General features: G+C 44.9%; 1 protein-coding gene across 3 annotated transcripts in view; it reads right to left on the bottom strand.

The window, feature by feature from the left end:
- The window catches only part of mib2 (MIB E3 ubiquitin protein ligase 2), a 40,534-nt gene extending 25,898 nt beyond the window's left edge, over positions 1-14,636 (bottom strand). For 2 of the 3 annotated variants that reach the window (XM_079273329.1, XM_079273331.1), the window contains exons 1-2: positions 14,506-14,636; positions 1,005-1,400 (exon numbers count right to left, since the gene is read on the bottom strand). In XM_079273329.1, coding sequence (XP_079129455.1) covers positions 1,005-1,227 — 223 coding nt within the window. In that variant the 5' untranslated portion in view covers positions 1,228-1,400; positions 14,506-14,636. Of the gene's footprint in view, positions 1-1,004; positions 1,401-7,522; positions 7,665-14,505 lie in introns of those variants that run through there. The other variant, XM_079273330.1, reaches the window with a different exon arrangement.

Genomic DNA, 14,636 nt, shown 5'->3' with positions numbered 1-14,636 from the left:
AAATTGTGCTAAAAATGAACCCCTGGATTTGAATCATAGGGCTGTAAAACTCTACAGAAACCCAGGATGATGACGATGTCTGATGAGGTTAAAGGCAGCGTTCGATTGCAGCCGCTGATAGCGCCGTGAATTACACATCACTTGCAACCGTTCTCTGCACCGTATCACGGTCTGAATTACAGCTTAAACGTGGCCAGAGCGTTTTGCCCCTTTCTTTTGTGTCCGATTGCAACTATCCACGTGGCAAAGTATGAATGTGCTTGAGGCCAATGCGTCGCTTGTGAGGGGTGAGAGTCAGCCTGAGGCAGAGGTCTTGTCAGGAGGGGCTCGTCAGAGCGCCTCTTCCATCCAAACCTCCTGAGGGCAATTAAGAAAAAAATGTATGCCCAAGGAGAGAGAGGGAGGGAAGGAATAATGGGTTTATTCGTTTATATAATAACCATTTTTCAATCTTGTTGTTTTCTTTCTCATGTGTTTTTCAGTATTGACACTTATGAGAGCTTTAATAGCTTTATTATTTTTCTTGTCATTGCATCCCAAAATAAATGAGTTTGAGTGGAGACCCCTTATACATGAGCATCAGTAACCACCAAGTCTCTGAAGACGCTAATAATTTCACTGTAACTGCGTGTGGCTAATAGCGCTAGTCTTTGTGAATTGGACTGTTTGAGGCTCATTTGCATTGAAAGTGGGAAGTTTTGCACCAAATGTTGCACCGAATATTAACTCATTTAAATATGTGCAAAAGCGCTGAGATGCTATTTGTTGGCAGCGCAGTTAGGGGTCCATTTCCCCGTTTGTGGGTGCTTTGATATGGTTTCCTTTTGTCTCATTTCTGCATGTTTAGCATCATTAAAAGCTTGGTCCCATTCAGAGATAAAGTAACAATAGAAGATCTTTGTAAAGAATCTAAATCATTTTGGAATACTACAAGTACATTTCAACCTAGAATCAGCTCTAGTCGGCTCTGGTGTTTTAGTACAACCCCAGTCATGAGTGCTTACCGATTTGAGCGTTATCATAAAGCAGCAGGTCAAAGGAACCCTGGTAGCCAGTGCGGTAGTTGGTTCGCGTGCCGCTATCCCACTGCACCACCACGGTCTTGTCTGGCGTCGTAGTGCTGCCCTGCCGCCCGATCTCCACCACGGTGCCCACGTGGCCCTCGCCGTCATCCTGGTTCCCCCATTTCCAGTCCAGGCCACGCACCGCGCGCATGCCCACCTCCATGCTGCCTCTGCCGGGGCCCGGCCCGGGGGCCGAGCGCGACGGCCGAGGCCTGGCGGCGCTCTCGCTCCCGCTGCTGCTGCGCCTCCGGGGCTTCTGAGCGTGGCTGGCTCGTGCCGCCGATATCGCGGGCGGGGACGGCACCAGGGGTGTTTCAGGGAACAGGTCGGGGGTGACTGGAGGAGAGAGAAGAGAACGGCTCAATGAAACCTAGAAGCAGCAGCAGCAAAGTCACAGCAGGACACTGCAGGTACAAAAGACGTAGATACATTGGTGTAACAACAATATAATGCACTAAACACTGGCACCTTCTTTTACCTCGTCAATACTTAACATAACAGCTGATCCTCACCAACTGGTCTAGAATCCACAGCAAAGCTTTACTCAGGCCACAGAACATTTTGGGTTCGTTTCCACCGCTTTCAAACCACACAACCTGTGTGTAGCCTCACTACAAGTCTGTCAGTGGCAGCTGAGGGACTCCATACCATATGTCTCATTAATTTCAGAGCAATGCTTTTTCTCTTTGCTGGTGGATCATTCACTGAAGGCCTTGCTGTGTGTCATGGCACATTTCTGGAGAGAGCAGCTGGACACAACTGCTACGCCCTGCTGCGCTAATCAGACCCTGACCTGACCCGCACAAAAAACACAAACACACACACACACACACACACACACACACACACACACACACACACACACACACACACACACACACACACACACACACACACACACACACACACACACACACACACACACACACACACACACACACACACACGATATGAAAAGTTAGAAAGTGCTCCTGTGTAGGGATGGAACAATATAGGATTATATCACGGATCACAATACGCACTCACAATAAGTTGATCGTGGTGAATTTCCATTATCGGGACAATCGAGAGCGTCGTCACAAGAGTGACTTGAAAAAGCTGTTGAGCTCGCTGTCATGGCGGAGAAGTGCAAAATAGAGCCTGATTTTAAAATGTCCAGGAATAAGCATGTAAGAAAAATCCTCTATCTACGCTGGGTGATGTTATGATTTATGATCCTCTTATTTTAGATTGTTTGTCTTTCACTAAAAAAAGACACGTGTCCTAACTGTGATGCAATGACAACAATAGTTTCTGACGGTAACGTGATTCCAGTATGTTGATTTTGTAGCCATTTTAACAGCTTTAAGCATATTTAGAAGATTATTGGGATAATATCGCGAATCACCCATTTTTGGCCAGAATAATCGTGACTTGGATTTTTCATATCGTCCAATGTCTACTCATGTAGCTTTGTACACATCCCACACATTTGTACGGGCATGGCTGAACTGAAATTCCAGAGTATTCTGAAGAAGACATAAAAATAGTCCAAAATCTTGTCACAAGGACAGACGCACAAGAAACTCCTTCACATTCACACCCGTGACGGATGACTTCAGTGTTTTCATGAATGCCGCTGGGTGCTAGAAACTAACACAGGAAGGAAGCCGCATTCATGGCAGCTTGAGTCAGCGATACACAGAGAGGAACTTCTGCCGAGGAGCAGCGACCATCAGCGACTTCCAATCACTAATCACATGGGGTTCAAAATGTTCTTTTTATACACTGACGCAGTGTTCCATCTCCACCATTAACAAGAGACACATATAAAGCAGTCCTTGTTGATGCTGCAGTGCTATTTCTGTGTCCACAATGAAATGTTTGTGAGGTTGCAGAAAAGGGAAAACTGCAGGCTTGTAAAACTGAAGGACAGTGCACAACATTTGTCCAGACAACAGCTACAGCTTTGACATTGGGATCATCTGCCTGTGTTTATGCTTCTTTCATAAAAGAGATGTTTAAAGAGAAGATGAAAGTCTGCTGAGGAGAGGAACTGTTGTCACTTTTCACTGTAAAAGACTCACATCCAGGTCCTGCTGTGCATCAGCGTAGAGGAGGAATATTGAGTGATGAACCTTTCACAACAATGTCCGCTTTCTAGCAAGATTAAGAAGAAGCCGACAGGCCGGGCGTTACCATGAGTGAGAAAATATCGATACGCTTGAGCGTCGCAACATTATGTTTCTTGATATTGTATTGATTTTTGTATTTAACAGTTTACGTGCAGAGACGCGTGGCTCAGACTGCACAGAAAGCAGTGCTATGATGTTGGATGTTACAGGGACTTCCGTAGAAGATGGTGGTGTTAATCCGACATTTCCCTGTTTACAACCACCATTGATCTAAATCACAAGGACGAGGGAGGGACTTGAGTTTTTTCTGTGGACAGCAACAATGTAGTAAATGATCTATAAATGCTGCTGTAGACAGGAAACTTTCAACAAGTATTGTTTTCAAATCTATCCAAATTTGTGAGAAAAAAAGCCTTACGCTTGCTAAAAACCCTCCATTTATCTGGTAATTTATAAGTTGTATAGCCTGATAGTTCAGTCGCAGGGTTTGTGTAAAGAAAGAAGGAAAAAAATCAATAATAGGGCAGACAGATGTCTGTAATACGGCTGAGATTACACTTGCATGCTTATCAAGATTACAATGTCATTTTGGTATTAAAGGCATCTGCTTAAGCATGAAAACATATGGGCTGTAGGGGATCAAAGGAGGGAAAGCAGGCTGCTTACACTCCATTTTCTTAGCCTCTTTCATGCACTGAAATAATATCCCAACCAATCATCAAACCTGTCAGCATGAAAACACGGGAGCTTTTTTTTTCACAGCTCCCACCATTCTGGGTGTGGATGGACGTAAGAAACGGCAAGTCGATGTACCAGTAACCGAGAATGCACTCATGATGACACTCAGCACACTTAAACCACACGAGGGAGGAGAATCTGTCGAGATGTCAACATTTGCGATAAAGCAGTTCCCCAATCTAGCATTCTGGATTGAGGAACACAGACCGAAAAATAACTTAACCTACCACCTACATTCAAAACACATATACCCACCGCCTCCCACCTCACCAACTCTGCTGCCCCCACACTGTGTGTTCCCAGAGAGGATTCAGGCGGAACACACTGATATCTAATCATTATCATTTTAGACCGGGGCTGGACAAGTAGATGCAGCACAGGGCATTCAGTGGAGGACGCTATCCACACAACAAGCTCCTATCCAACACAGACAGGGAGAGCATTTCTTACTGTGTGAGCTTCATCTTCTGCCTCTACATTGAGAGTGAACACACGCTCCAAGCTGCACTTAAGGACCCTCATCTTCTTAAATCTCGATGCACGTTATTGTTCGGTGCTGACAGATGGTCACTGCTAGAAAATTGCATCCTCAACAGCAGTGGGTACGATTACTACACACCAGCCAAGATATTACCGCTTGTTGAAATGAAGGACCGCCAACGTATAAAGTGAAGCAGCCTCAGCAGCTGTTTGCACAAACACACTTCTGGTCCGAACAGTGAGGACTCCAGCTTCCATTTTTGTTTACTTATGCGTTTCTGTATCTTGTGTGTTGTGTAATGTTATCTGCAGCAGCAGCAAAAGTCTAGTGGCTTTATAAGGGTGAACCACTAACTTTAAAGAGATTTAGTTATTAATAACCTCACCAAAGTCAAAGTTGGCCTAGTTTAACAACAATAGAAAGTTAAGAGAATCGAAATGTTAAAATCGTAAAGATTCGAATAGGCAGGCGGGATTAGAGCTCTCTGCCTGCAATAACAGATGGGCTGGCTTCCGTCATAAACACTGCTGAGGGCCAATCTGGGAGTCGACCTCCTTCACACAAACAACCAGCCAGGCGTTGGGCCACAATCACAAATAAACACACGCCGTCAACAAATGCTTGAATATCGCTCAGGAATATTATTGGTTTCCATAAAGTAGGTGTTTAACGCTAATGAAGGTTGGACTTGGTTTGTTTTAACTGCTACATGTGGTGTTGCAAAACATCAATATAAAATTGACAATTGAATTTCTAAAATATACAATTTTTGTAAAAACATTATGCTTGTGTTTTCAGTAAAGATGAGGAATCAAAACAGTGATGTATAGTACCATTTGTGGTAACTGGATTGGGTCAATTTCCTTTGAATGCTACAAATACAAATGAATGAAGAACTGAAAATCCGCACTCAGTCACTACATCGACCAACAGATGATGGTCTCACTACGCAGATATACAGCACATTTAAGATTCTTAACCAGCATGCAGGCAGACCTACTGATGAAAGTCACTGAAAAGGAAAATGAATCAGGAGGAGTATTATTACTGGCGGACCCGGCGCCATCAGATACGTGCTACTGTTTGAAACAGCGAAGGCCTACTTGTGCCGTGTGTCTTGCCTGGCTCATATCCTCACTCTCATGTCTGATAAGAAGAGGCTGCTTGCAGCATGTGCTGGTTTTTTTTCTTCATATCACCGCCACTGGACCTAAATGCTTAAGCAAAGAGCGATCTACACACAAGCTCTATGGCTTCAGCCTCATCAACCTCAATATCAGAGAAAAAGCCTGCTGGAACTGGTTCATGTCAGAAACATCTGGTGGCCGGAGGACTTTCAAGAAAATCAATAAGGGCCGCGAGTAAATAACACATTTACAAAGATTTCTTCAGAGTGGGCGACAGGCCTAAAATTAGACTCTCCATTTTCCCGTTTCAGGCTTCTGCTCGGCCTACCTTCCTTTTCACAAATCTCACTCAAACAGGCGCCGCGGAGTGTGGAAAATAATTATACAACACATAAGCAACTATTGAAATTAATACAAAATGTAGTACAGTTTCAAATCTTTGTCGGCAGACTCATGCCTATCAGCAGACTTTATCCCTGGAGCCTTTCCCAACAACCACAGCAAAGCAAGACATAGGAAACACCGTGCCAAGATTGTCGTATCACATTATCGTGGATTGTCATACTCACGCCCCATGATCTTCAGCCCACTTTTGAACATGTTGGAAGCTGTATGGTTCCAGTGTGCCGGGACACCGATAACCTCCCTCTGCTATTATCCCGGGTCAACCGGCAGGACCATCTGAGATCCTGAGCGCTATGAAGTAGTCATCCTACTGACAGGGGAGTGAACCTTTTCTGGCACAGTCCTAGTTATTTGGTGAACTTTGCGCTCTGTTTTTGGAACATGCAGTTATTTTCTGCTCGGTTTGGTTGGTTGTTTTCTTTTGACAGATGTTGCTCAAGAACTGGACAAGCCTGATGCCTTATCTGGGGGGAAAAAAACAACATACTGGCTGCGTAAGGTAAAGAAATAACTTCCAAAAAAAGCAGTGCTGATCCTACAAGAGGACTGTGTTTCAGGTAAATACATTAGTTTGAATAATAACGGGGCATTGTCGTGTCACATAATCAGTAGTGTGAGGACGCTTTGATCATTCCTTTGTTTGCTAAGGCTAGTCTCTTGCAAAATGGGCTTAACTCAAACAACTGTAAACCCAAAGTGCTGTGCTTTATCAGTCCAGACCTGAACCTCAAGTCAAACGTCATTTCAAGTCAGTATTCAGTCACATGTTGCTAAATGCGCATCACAAGCTCTCAACCCCAATTTGTATTCACTCAACCCGAAACAAACAAATCATTCAATCTTTTCGAGCAACACATTCTTACCAGCAACGTAATCATCCAATCAGCCATTGTCTATGTGATATAGTTAAGTATGAAGTACCTAATGTGGTAATAGCTACTCAAGTAAGTCTAACCGGGGCTCTAACCATGCTGTAATTAGGCTACCGGCAATCAATGATCTACAGGCTAAAACCCAAAACTACTTGCACCACTTTGACATCACCATACTTACACGTTGACTGAAATGTTTTGCCTGTTTGATGGTCACCCGTCTGTAAACAGTGAGAGAGTGCTAGCCAGATGTCTGCCTGCTTATCACGTCTGCTAGCTTAACTACAGATTGCAATGACATGTGGCACAATTGTAGTAGCATGGGCATGGACGTACACAGACTGCGCGAGGTTGTCTTTGCGCATGATTATTTTACCTTCTGGGGAGGGAAACAGTGAAATCAGCTCATTTATCCCCTATGACAGTCTAAGACAGGGAGAACAGAAGCAGACATGTATCATTTAAGACACATGAGACTGTCTTATTTCCAGAACGCCAATCTCGTCCATTTTCAAACTGATGAGAAGAATATATATCTTAAAATAAGAACAGCATCATCGCATGGACCTCACCGTCTTCCAAGAAAGACGTGCTAACATTACCCAAATAGTCTGCATCACCTGATAAGTAAAGCATGTCCTGTTTAGCTGGACATGCTACACATGCTGGACATGCTGGACATGCTAAACAGAGATAGGGAAGGAGAGGGAGCAGCTCCTACCTCCTGCTACATAAACACATCAGATGGTGAAGGGAAGAAAAGAAAAAGCTACCGGTGGTCCTACCGGTTTCCAGCGAGATTAAAAAAGAAAAAAACGTCAGCTCGGGACTGAAGTCCTGTTCAGATGCACTCCCTGAATGAACCGGCCCAGGAGGAGGCGGAGGACGAGGAGGATGAGGAGGGGGGGGATACAGTGGGTGGAGGACGAGGGCATCCAGGCCGGTATTCCAGAGATGTGATATACAGTCGCAAACCCGTCTTACAGAAGCAGCGTTCGGCCGTACAGGTGTACAGCCCGGCTCTAAAGGATCAGAGCTGGAGGAGGAAGAGGAGAGAGCCCTGCTGCTGGAAGATGCGGCCAGCATTTAGTCCTTTGTGCGTTGTGTCAGCAAGGATTACCACCATGGAGGAGGAGGAGAGGAGAGGGAAGAGGATAGCCAGGGACAGCGGCTGCCCGACCAGCACTGCATTCAGGTCGACGTACAAATTGCTCTCACAATAAAAAAACAGGCCAGTGGGCTTTGCTCCGCGTAAGACTCCTCTAATGCTATATTCCAACACAAAGGACACGAGCGCCAGTGGCACGCATGTGAAGCCGACACACTGTGTTTACTGATTCAGTATGTACAAACAGATGCGCATCGAGCTCCACACAAGGATGTGCAGCCTTCTCTTTCATGGGGACAGAAATTTGCTCTGCTGCCAATGAGCAGACAAGCAGAGGACAGAGGGGAGGGGGGAGGGGCAATATGTTTCAGGGTGCGGAGGGTCTGTGTGTTGTTGTTTTTTGGGTGTATGTGTGTGTGTGCGCGTGTGTGCTCGGGGAAAAGAAAAGGGGTGGGGCTGAAGGAGATTTTGATGAATGGACACCTGCCACAAGCCTCATTTTTAGTCGCAAACTGGCTTGTGCAAACGCTGCTGGGGAGCTGGCAATACCAGCCCAGAGTCTCCTGCAGGCTCACACAGGAAAGAGGGATGTGTGTGTGTGTGTGTGTGTGTGTGTGTGTGTGTGTGTGTGTGTGTGTGTGTGTGTGTGTGTGTGTGTGTGTGAGAGAGATTGCGCATGTTTCCCCATGCTCTCCTCGCCTTGAACAATACTCTTTAATGTGTCCACAGCTGTGGGAGACCTCGACAATATGGCTCCAAGAACGAGCCAAAAACAGCATTCTGTTGATTCTGGCACACACACACACACACACACACACACACACACACACACACACACACACGGTATAGCTGCTATTGCCAGGACATAAGCAGCCAATGAATGAACGGGGGGCTTAGGAAGCGGTCGAGACATGGGCTTATAATGAAGTTTATTACACCACTCTCCCATCTTGTAAACAAAGCTGCTGCTGTCTGTGTAATAGGCTTGTCGGTCCACATCACACAAAAGGGGGCATTCATTCTTTCATACAGCTCCTCTTCAAATAGGCGGTGACACACACACGACGGCAGACATCAGACCGGAAACACCGTTGAAATGTTGGTGTCAGCCTAGGCCACACACACACAAGGCTTAGACCAGGGGTGTCAAACTCATTTTCACTCTGGGGCCACATCAGCATCACGGTCGCCCTCAAAGGGCCGGTTGTAAATGTAAGACGGTGTAAATGTAACTACGGTACTCCTAACATAGTTAGTTTAGTTTCCCGGGATATCTGTGACTTCCACAACACGTACTTCCAGTTGTGTGATTTCTCCTCCGCCATTGTTTCCTGTTGCTGGTGCAAAATGCATTCTGGGATATTTGGCTGTCCCAAGTACAGACAAGTCACCTCCGATGCATCCCGGGTAAAATGGGCAGAGCGAGCCACATCCGGGCATTAGGGCCGTGCTTGGCTCGATGTGAACTTTGAATTGGAACAGTACTTGGGCTGAGACTGATGACGTTTCAGTACAGAGAAGTACGCATGTTGAGAAACTTGTTGGAAATCCTCTTTATGGGCTGTTGCATCTCCTGTCCACCTGTTGTGATAGTTTTAATGTCGGCACACAGACAACATGCCATCTCATCACTTCGACTTTCTATCTCATAATTTCGACCATGGGGATATTTTTATTTTCACATCTAACTTTAAATTTTTGTAAAAAAAAAAAAAAAAAAAATTATTATTTTTTTTTTTTTGCTGGCGGATTCGTGGGCCACATAAAATGACGTGGTGGGCCGGGTCCGGCCCGCGGGCCGTATGTTTGACACCCCTGGCTTAGACACTTGGATATATAGCTGTGAGGTGTGTCTGATCAGCCAATCATTCTGGTAATCATTCATTGTTTGGAACCTCTAGTAAATTACAAGAGTCCAGGGGACAGGAAACATGTTTGGGACTGCAAATGCCGAGTCAAATACTGCTTGTGCAAGCCATCATTACTGCTCAGGCTACCAACTCTGCCTTGTGAATTCAAACCTGACTATCACCATGACGGCATGTCACCCTATTCCTCCCTTATAACATTAATCCAACCTGGACTTGCCGCTTCAACGCTAGGTATTCCTACGAGATCCTATCATCTAACACACGGCCACCAAACAGTCTCACGGAGATCAAACTGGATGACTCTGGAGGTGCTGACTTTCTCAAGGAAACCTGTCATCTTTCTAACTATTACAGGACTGGCTTGTGGCTAGAGGGCTGTTGGTCTTAAGCCTCCGCAGTCCAGCTGGGACAATCCTGTTAGGGAAACAGTAAACAAGCCGCATTCTCTCTTACTGGAGCATGTATGGCCCATGACAGGGATACACACATCAACGTCGAAGAGGGAAGCGTGCAGCAGACCGTGAGACAATCACCACCCACGGCATCTTCCGAGCCGGACCAAACGCCACCGAAAGCGGAGTCGACCACCCCAGGAAGAGAGGGAGGAGAGCAGGACCAAAGGTTACTCCACTACCCAGCCCACTCCAGGCTAATGTCCGGTCACAGGAAACTGAGATAGATGGACTTCAGGCTCCATCGTGTCATCCCGGATCAAGCTGCACGTGACTTGACCTTAAACAACAGCTGAATTTTTGCAAGTTAAGAGATCAGAGGAGAATCCCGGGATCACATATCACAAAAAAAATCCATAAGCAAGTTATGCGTTTGTGTTCGTTAAGCCAGAGCACGGACCGAAATGCGTCCCGTGAGGACCTACTGGCAGCTACCAGTGTGGTCTAGTTAGCGACCGGTGAGATTTAGTTAGCTACAGCTGTGGTTTAGTTAGCTGCCAGTGTGGTTTAGTTAGCTACGCCGGTGTGCTTTAGTTAGCTACGGGTCTGGCTTAGTTAGCTACGGGTGTGCTTTAGTTCGCTACGGGTCTGCTTTAGTTCGCTACCGGTCTGCTTTAGTTCGCTACCGGTCTGCTTTAGTTCGCTACCGGTCTGCTTTAGTTAGCTACGGGTCTGGCTTAGTTAGCTACGGGTGTGCTTTAGTTCGCTACCGGTCTGCTTTAGTTCGCTACCGGTCTGCTTTAGTTCGCTACCGGTCTGCTTTAGTTAGCTACCGGTCTGCTTTAGTTAGCTACCGGTCTGCTTTAGTTAGCTACCGGTCTGCTTTAGTTCGCTACGGGTGTGGTTTAGTTCGCTACCGGTCTGCTTTAGTTGTGTGCGAGACGACATCGAGAGGAGACTGCTTGTTCAAAACAACTTAGGCAGCTCCTGCGGAGGTTAGCGTAGACGCTGCAATAGCATTCGTTATATCAGTACTGGAGAATATTTCTTCATTGAAAGGAGAGGTTTTCGCTCTTCTCCCGAATTGCTTTGGCAAGAGTTTGATTGACAGATGGTTCATCAAATCCTATGCCAAGTATTTTTTGAAAGTGCCTGCCCTTTTCCAAACTGTGATGGCTTTCTCAGATGGTTCTGTGTAACAAACCATCTGGCGAGTCAGGGTAGCACTTGCCAGGCGGACCACAGGACAGAGCGCAGGATTCTGTGTCGATGAACAACGTTTTCTTGAGTTTTTGATGATGAGATGCCATGTTGTCTGTCCTGATGCAAATTCAAAAAATGCACTACAAGAACGCACTACTGTTTTTGTTTTGTCATGTTTTCCTTGTGTAGCAAATGGGATACAGCTGCATTTAGTTGTGAAAGCCTTTGTTGCATAATGACAATATTTATCCTTGAATCCCACAACTTGAGTCAACTAAGCAAAGCTCAGGGTGGCTGATACAGATATAATTAGATTTTTAAAATGTGATATCAATACTGATTATTGTAATATGGTGCCTTTTCTGGAAATTCAAATCAAAACCATATGCACAGTGTCATCTAGTAGAGATAGAATGGACATGAGGGGGTGATTTACTGATTATTATTATTATTATTATTATTATTATTATATTACACAAGCATGCACATCCAGACGATAAATACTAGACAGAAGAACATATAAAAGACAGAAGGAATAATGTGCACACTATATTATGCACCTGAATGTTTTGTTTCACGCAAGTCCGTCAAGATGAAGACCTTGAAACAGTTTCAAAGGCTCTCTCCTCAAAGAAGAACTTCATTTCACCAGAAAGCGAATGCCACAACTGCACAAAACGATCAAATTTAAAGCCGGTGGCTATTTGGCACAAATTCTGCTTCCTGCAACCTCAGTGAATAAATTGTGGTTTTGGTCGGCGGCTAAGCTTACTGGTTACTGTGAAAACTGTCACTCTATTGTGGTGACAGCTACTGTCAAGCTCCACTTAGGAATACCATGCCAGTCTGTCAGCCAGGAATGGCTTTTTTATTTTTCTCTTTATTTAATTCATATAAAGTATTCCCTACATACACAGTCTGGAAGAATTCAGTAAAAGTGATCTGCCTTTCAGTCTTAAACTGCTGAAACAAAACATGTGCAGAGACAAATGCATGCATACAGAATGTATCTATTCAGAGACCAAGCACTAAAATACACACAGACAAAAAAACAGGCCCCATACCACTGAATGCTAGTTTGGCACGATGATAAGTCCCATCCTAATGTTAGCCCAAGTGTTTAAAACTCTTACCTTGACAATTCCCACACAACAGTTTCCCCATTTCTTCTCAATCACAATCAACTGATCACTACTTGTGTCTCTAGCAATGTCCGTGATATAAGCCAGTGAGCACTCCACGCTTGATTATTGTGATTTGGTTTTTGGGGGGAGCCAAACAGGAACAACAGGACAAAGAAACAGCAGATGACTGAAACTTTGCTTCCAAGTAGGTGTGGCTGAGAGCAATGCTGACTATGTCCAGCTGCAGCTCCAGTGTGGCAGCTGCAGCAGCTTCATCACTACCAAATGACCAGGAAGATGAAAGCAGTAGAGCAGGGATTCCCAAAGTGTGGGGTGCACGAGCTGCCTCTAGGGGGTGCGCGAGAGGGAAAATTGAATGGTGGTCTAATGGTGTAATAATTAATATGAAATATAATTTTCACAAAATAAAAACATGAATGTAACAGACTGTGTCATGTTTGTTGTTCTTCTGGTGTTGACGATGATATGTCCCTTGAGGGTTGCCGTAGCGAAGGCGCAACCCCCGCCTCTGGCCAAAGGAGAAAACAATAATAAAGAGAGTAGCCGTGGGCTGATACAAGATGTCTAATCTCCCGACTCCAGTTACTACTGTATGATAAGTGCCCTTAGGAAGGAACGGAGAGGTGTGTTGGGGAGAGACCGGGAGAAGAAATCGAACGGGAGTCAGAGAAAGATGAGATGGAGGAAGGAGGAAGGGATTGCACAGACAAATCAGGAGCACATAGGCCCATCGCGGAGTCAAGGTAAAAAAAGAGGAAATGAGAGAGCATCAGACTGGGGGGAAAAAAAGAGGAAATATGATGATCTGGGTCTGGGCGTCACTTGGATTGCCAATGCAGATTGCCCAAAGCCACAGTGCGTGGTGTGCAGTGAGGTTCTGGCTAACAGCTGTCTGAAACCCTCTTATTTACGTTGCCACCTGAACACCAAGCATGCCAGTGCAAGTCAAACGCCCCTTACATTGTTTATATCGAAATTGGAGGAGTTACAAAACAGCCCAAAACAACTGCAGTCTCATTCTATGTGTGGTTAATTGTAAATTAAATGTGATAATCTGCCTCTGAGCCTGTGCGTGTGTCCTCACCATCCTTCTTGCTCTTTAAAAGTGACGCCTTGTGTAACTGAAAGTTATTGAAACTTTGTTGCAGTGTTTCAGGGCGTTTTCACACCTTCAGTTCGTTTGCTTTGTTCTGATTCAGGGATTAATATGATACAATGTTGCAGTTGCCCATTTGTTCGGTTTGTGTTCACACTGCAACATTTAACAGCGAACAGTTCAACAGGTTGCCAACAGACAGTGCTCATATGGTTGATTTAATTGATTTGGAAAGTGTGCTCCTTATACCGCTGCTTTTTTTGTTTAGCTTAAACCAGTTAACAACTGTTCCTACCATGTGACACAATGTAAAGTACAGACTGACAACTTGACAGGTACAGTAAACCAGCCATGACACCCCACTAGTCAGCTAGTTAGTTTACTAGTCAACTCAAAGCCCAGAGACACTGTCCGTCCTCTAATGAGGAGACGTCAAACCAAACGTCGTGCAAAATGTGCCCGTTTTCATTTCTCCGGTTACTTTGAGAGGCACTTAAAGAGGGCAACTTTGTAAACAATTGTTGACGCAAACATAGACATATAACCAGCAGAATGTCTTCTCATAGCTCAGGTGTCAGTTTCTAAAATTAACAGGCAGCGCTAATAAAACTCAGATCAAGCAGCTTCCTATCGCCCCTTGAAGTGTAACGCCTTTTTGAACCAATGTTTTTTTTTGACAGGCACAATGTCTGGACACGTTTCATATATTCAAAGTCGTGAAGCGCTGAAAATGTTTCATTATAGAGTAATATGTTGTAACATATAACGATACTCGGAATAACAATAACATGGCAATGTGAGCTAGCTTGTCTAACGTTGACGCTAGCTAGCTAGCTAGCTCATGTTTGGCCATAATTTATTGGTATGAAAACAACTTCTAGCTACTTACCGGGTCTTTGTGAACAATGTTTACTTTGAGGTCAAGTATGATTCCATGTCGCTGTCCACCACCAACGCTGAGAGGGCTGGTTTTAGGACAAATAAGTGTTATATTGGAAGGTTTTGCAGCACAGAGCCATG

The sequence above is a fragment of the Melanostigma gelatinosum genome (genome assembly GCF_949748355.1).
Source record: "Melanostigma gelatinosum genome assembly, chromosome: 8".
Taxonomy (NCBI): domain Eukaryota; kingdom Metazoa; phylum Chordata; class Actinopteri; order Perciformes; family Zoarcidae; genus Melanostigma; species Melanostigma gelatinosum.
This window is presented reverse-complemented; position numbering and strand designations above follow the sequence as displayed.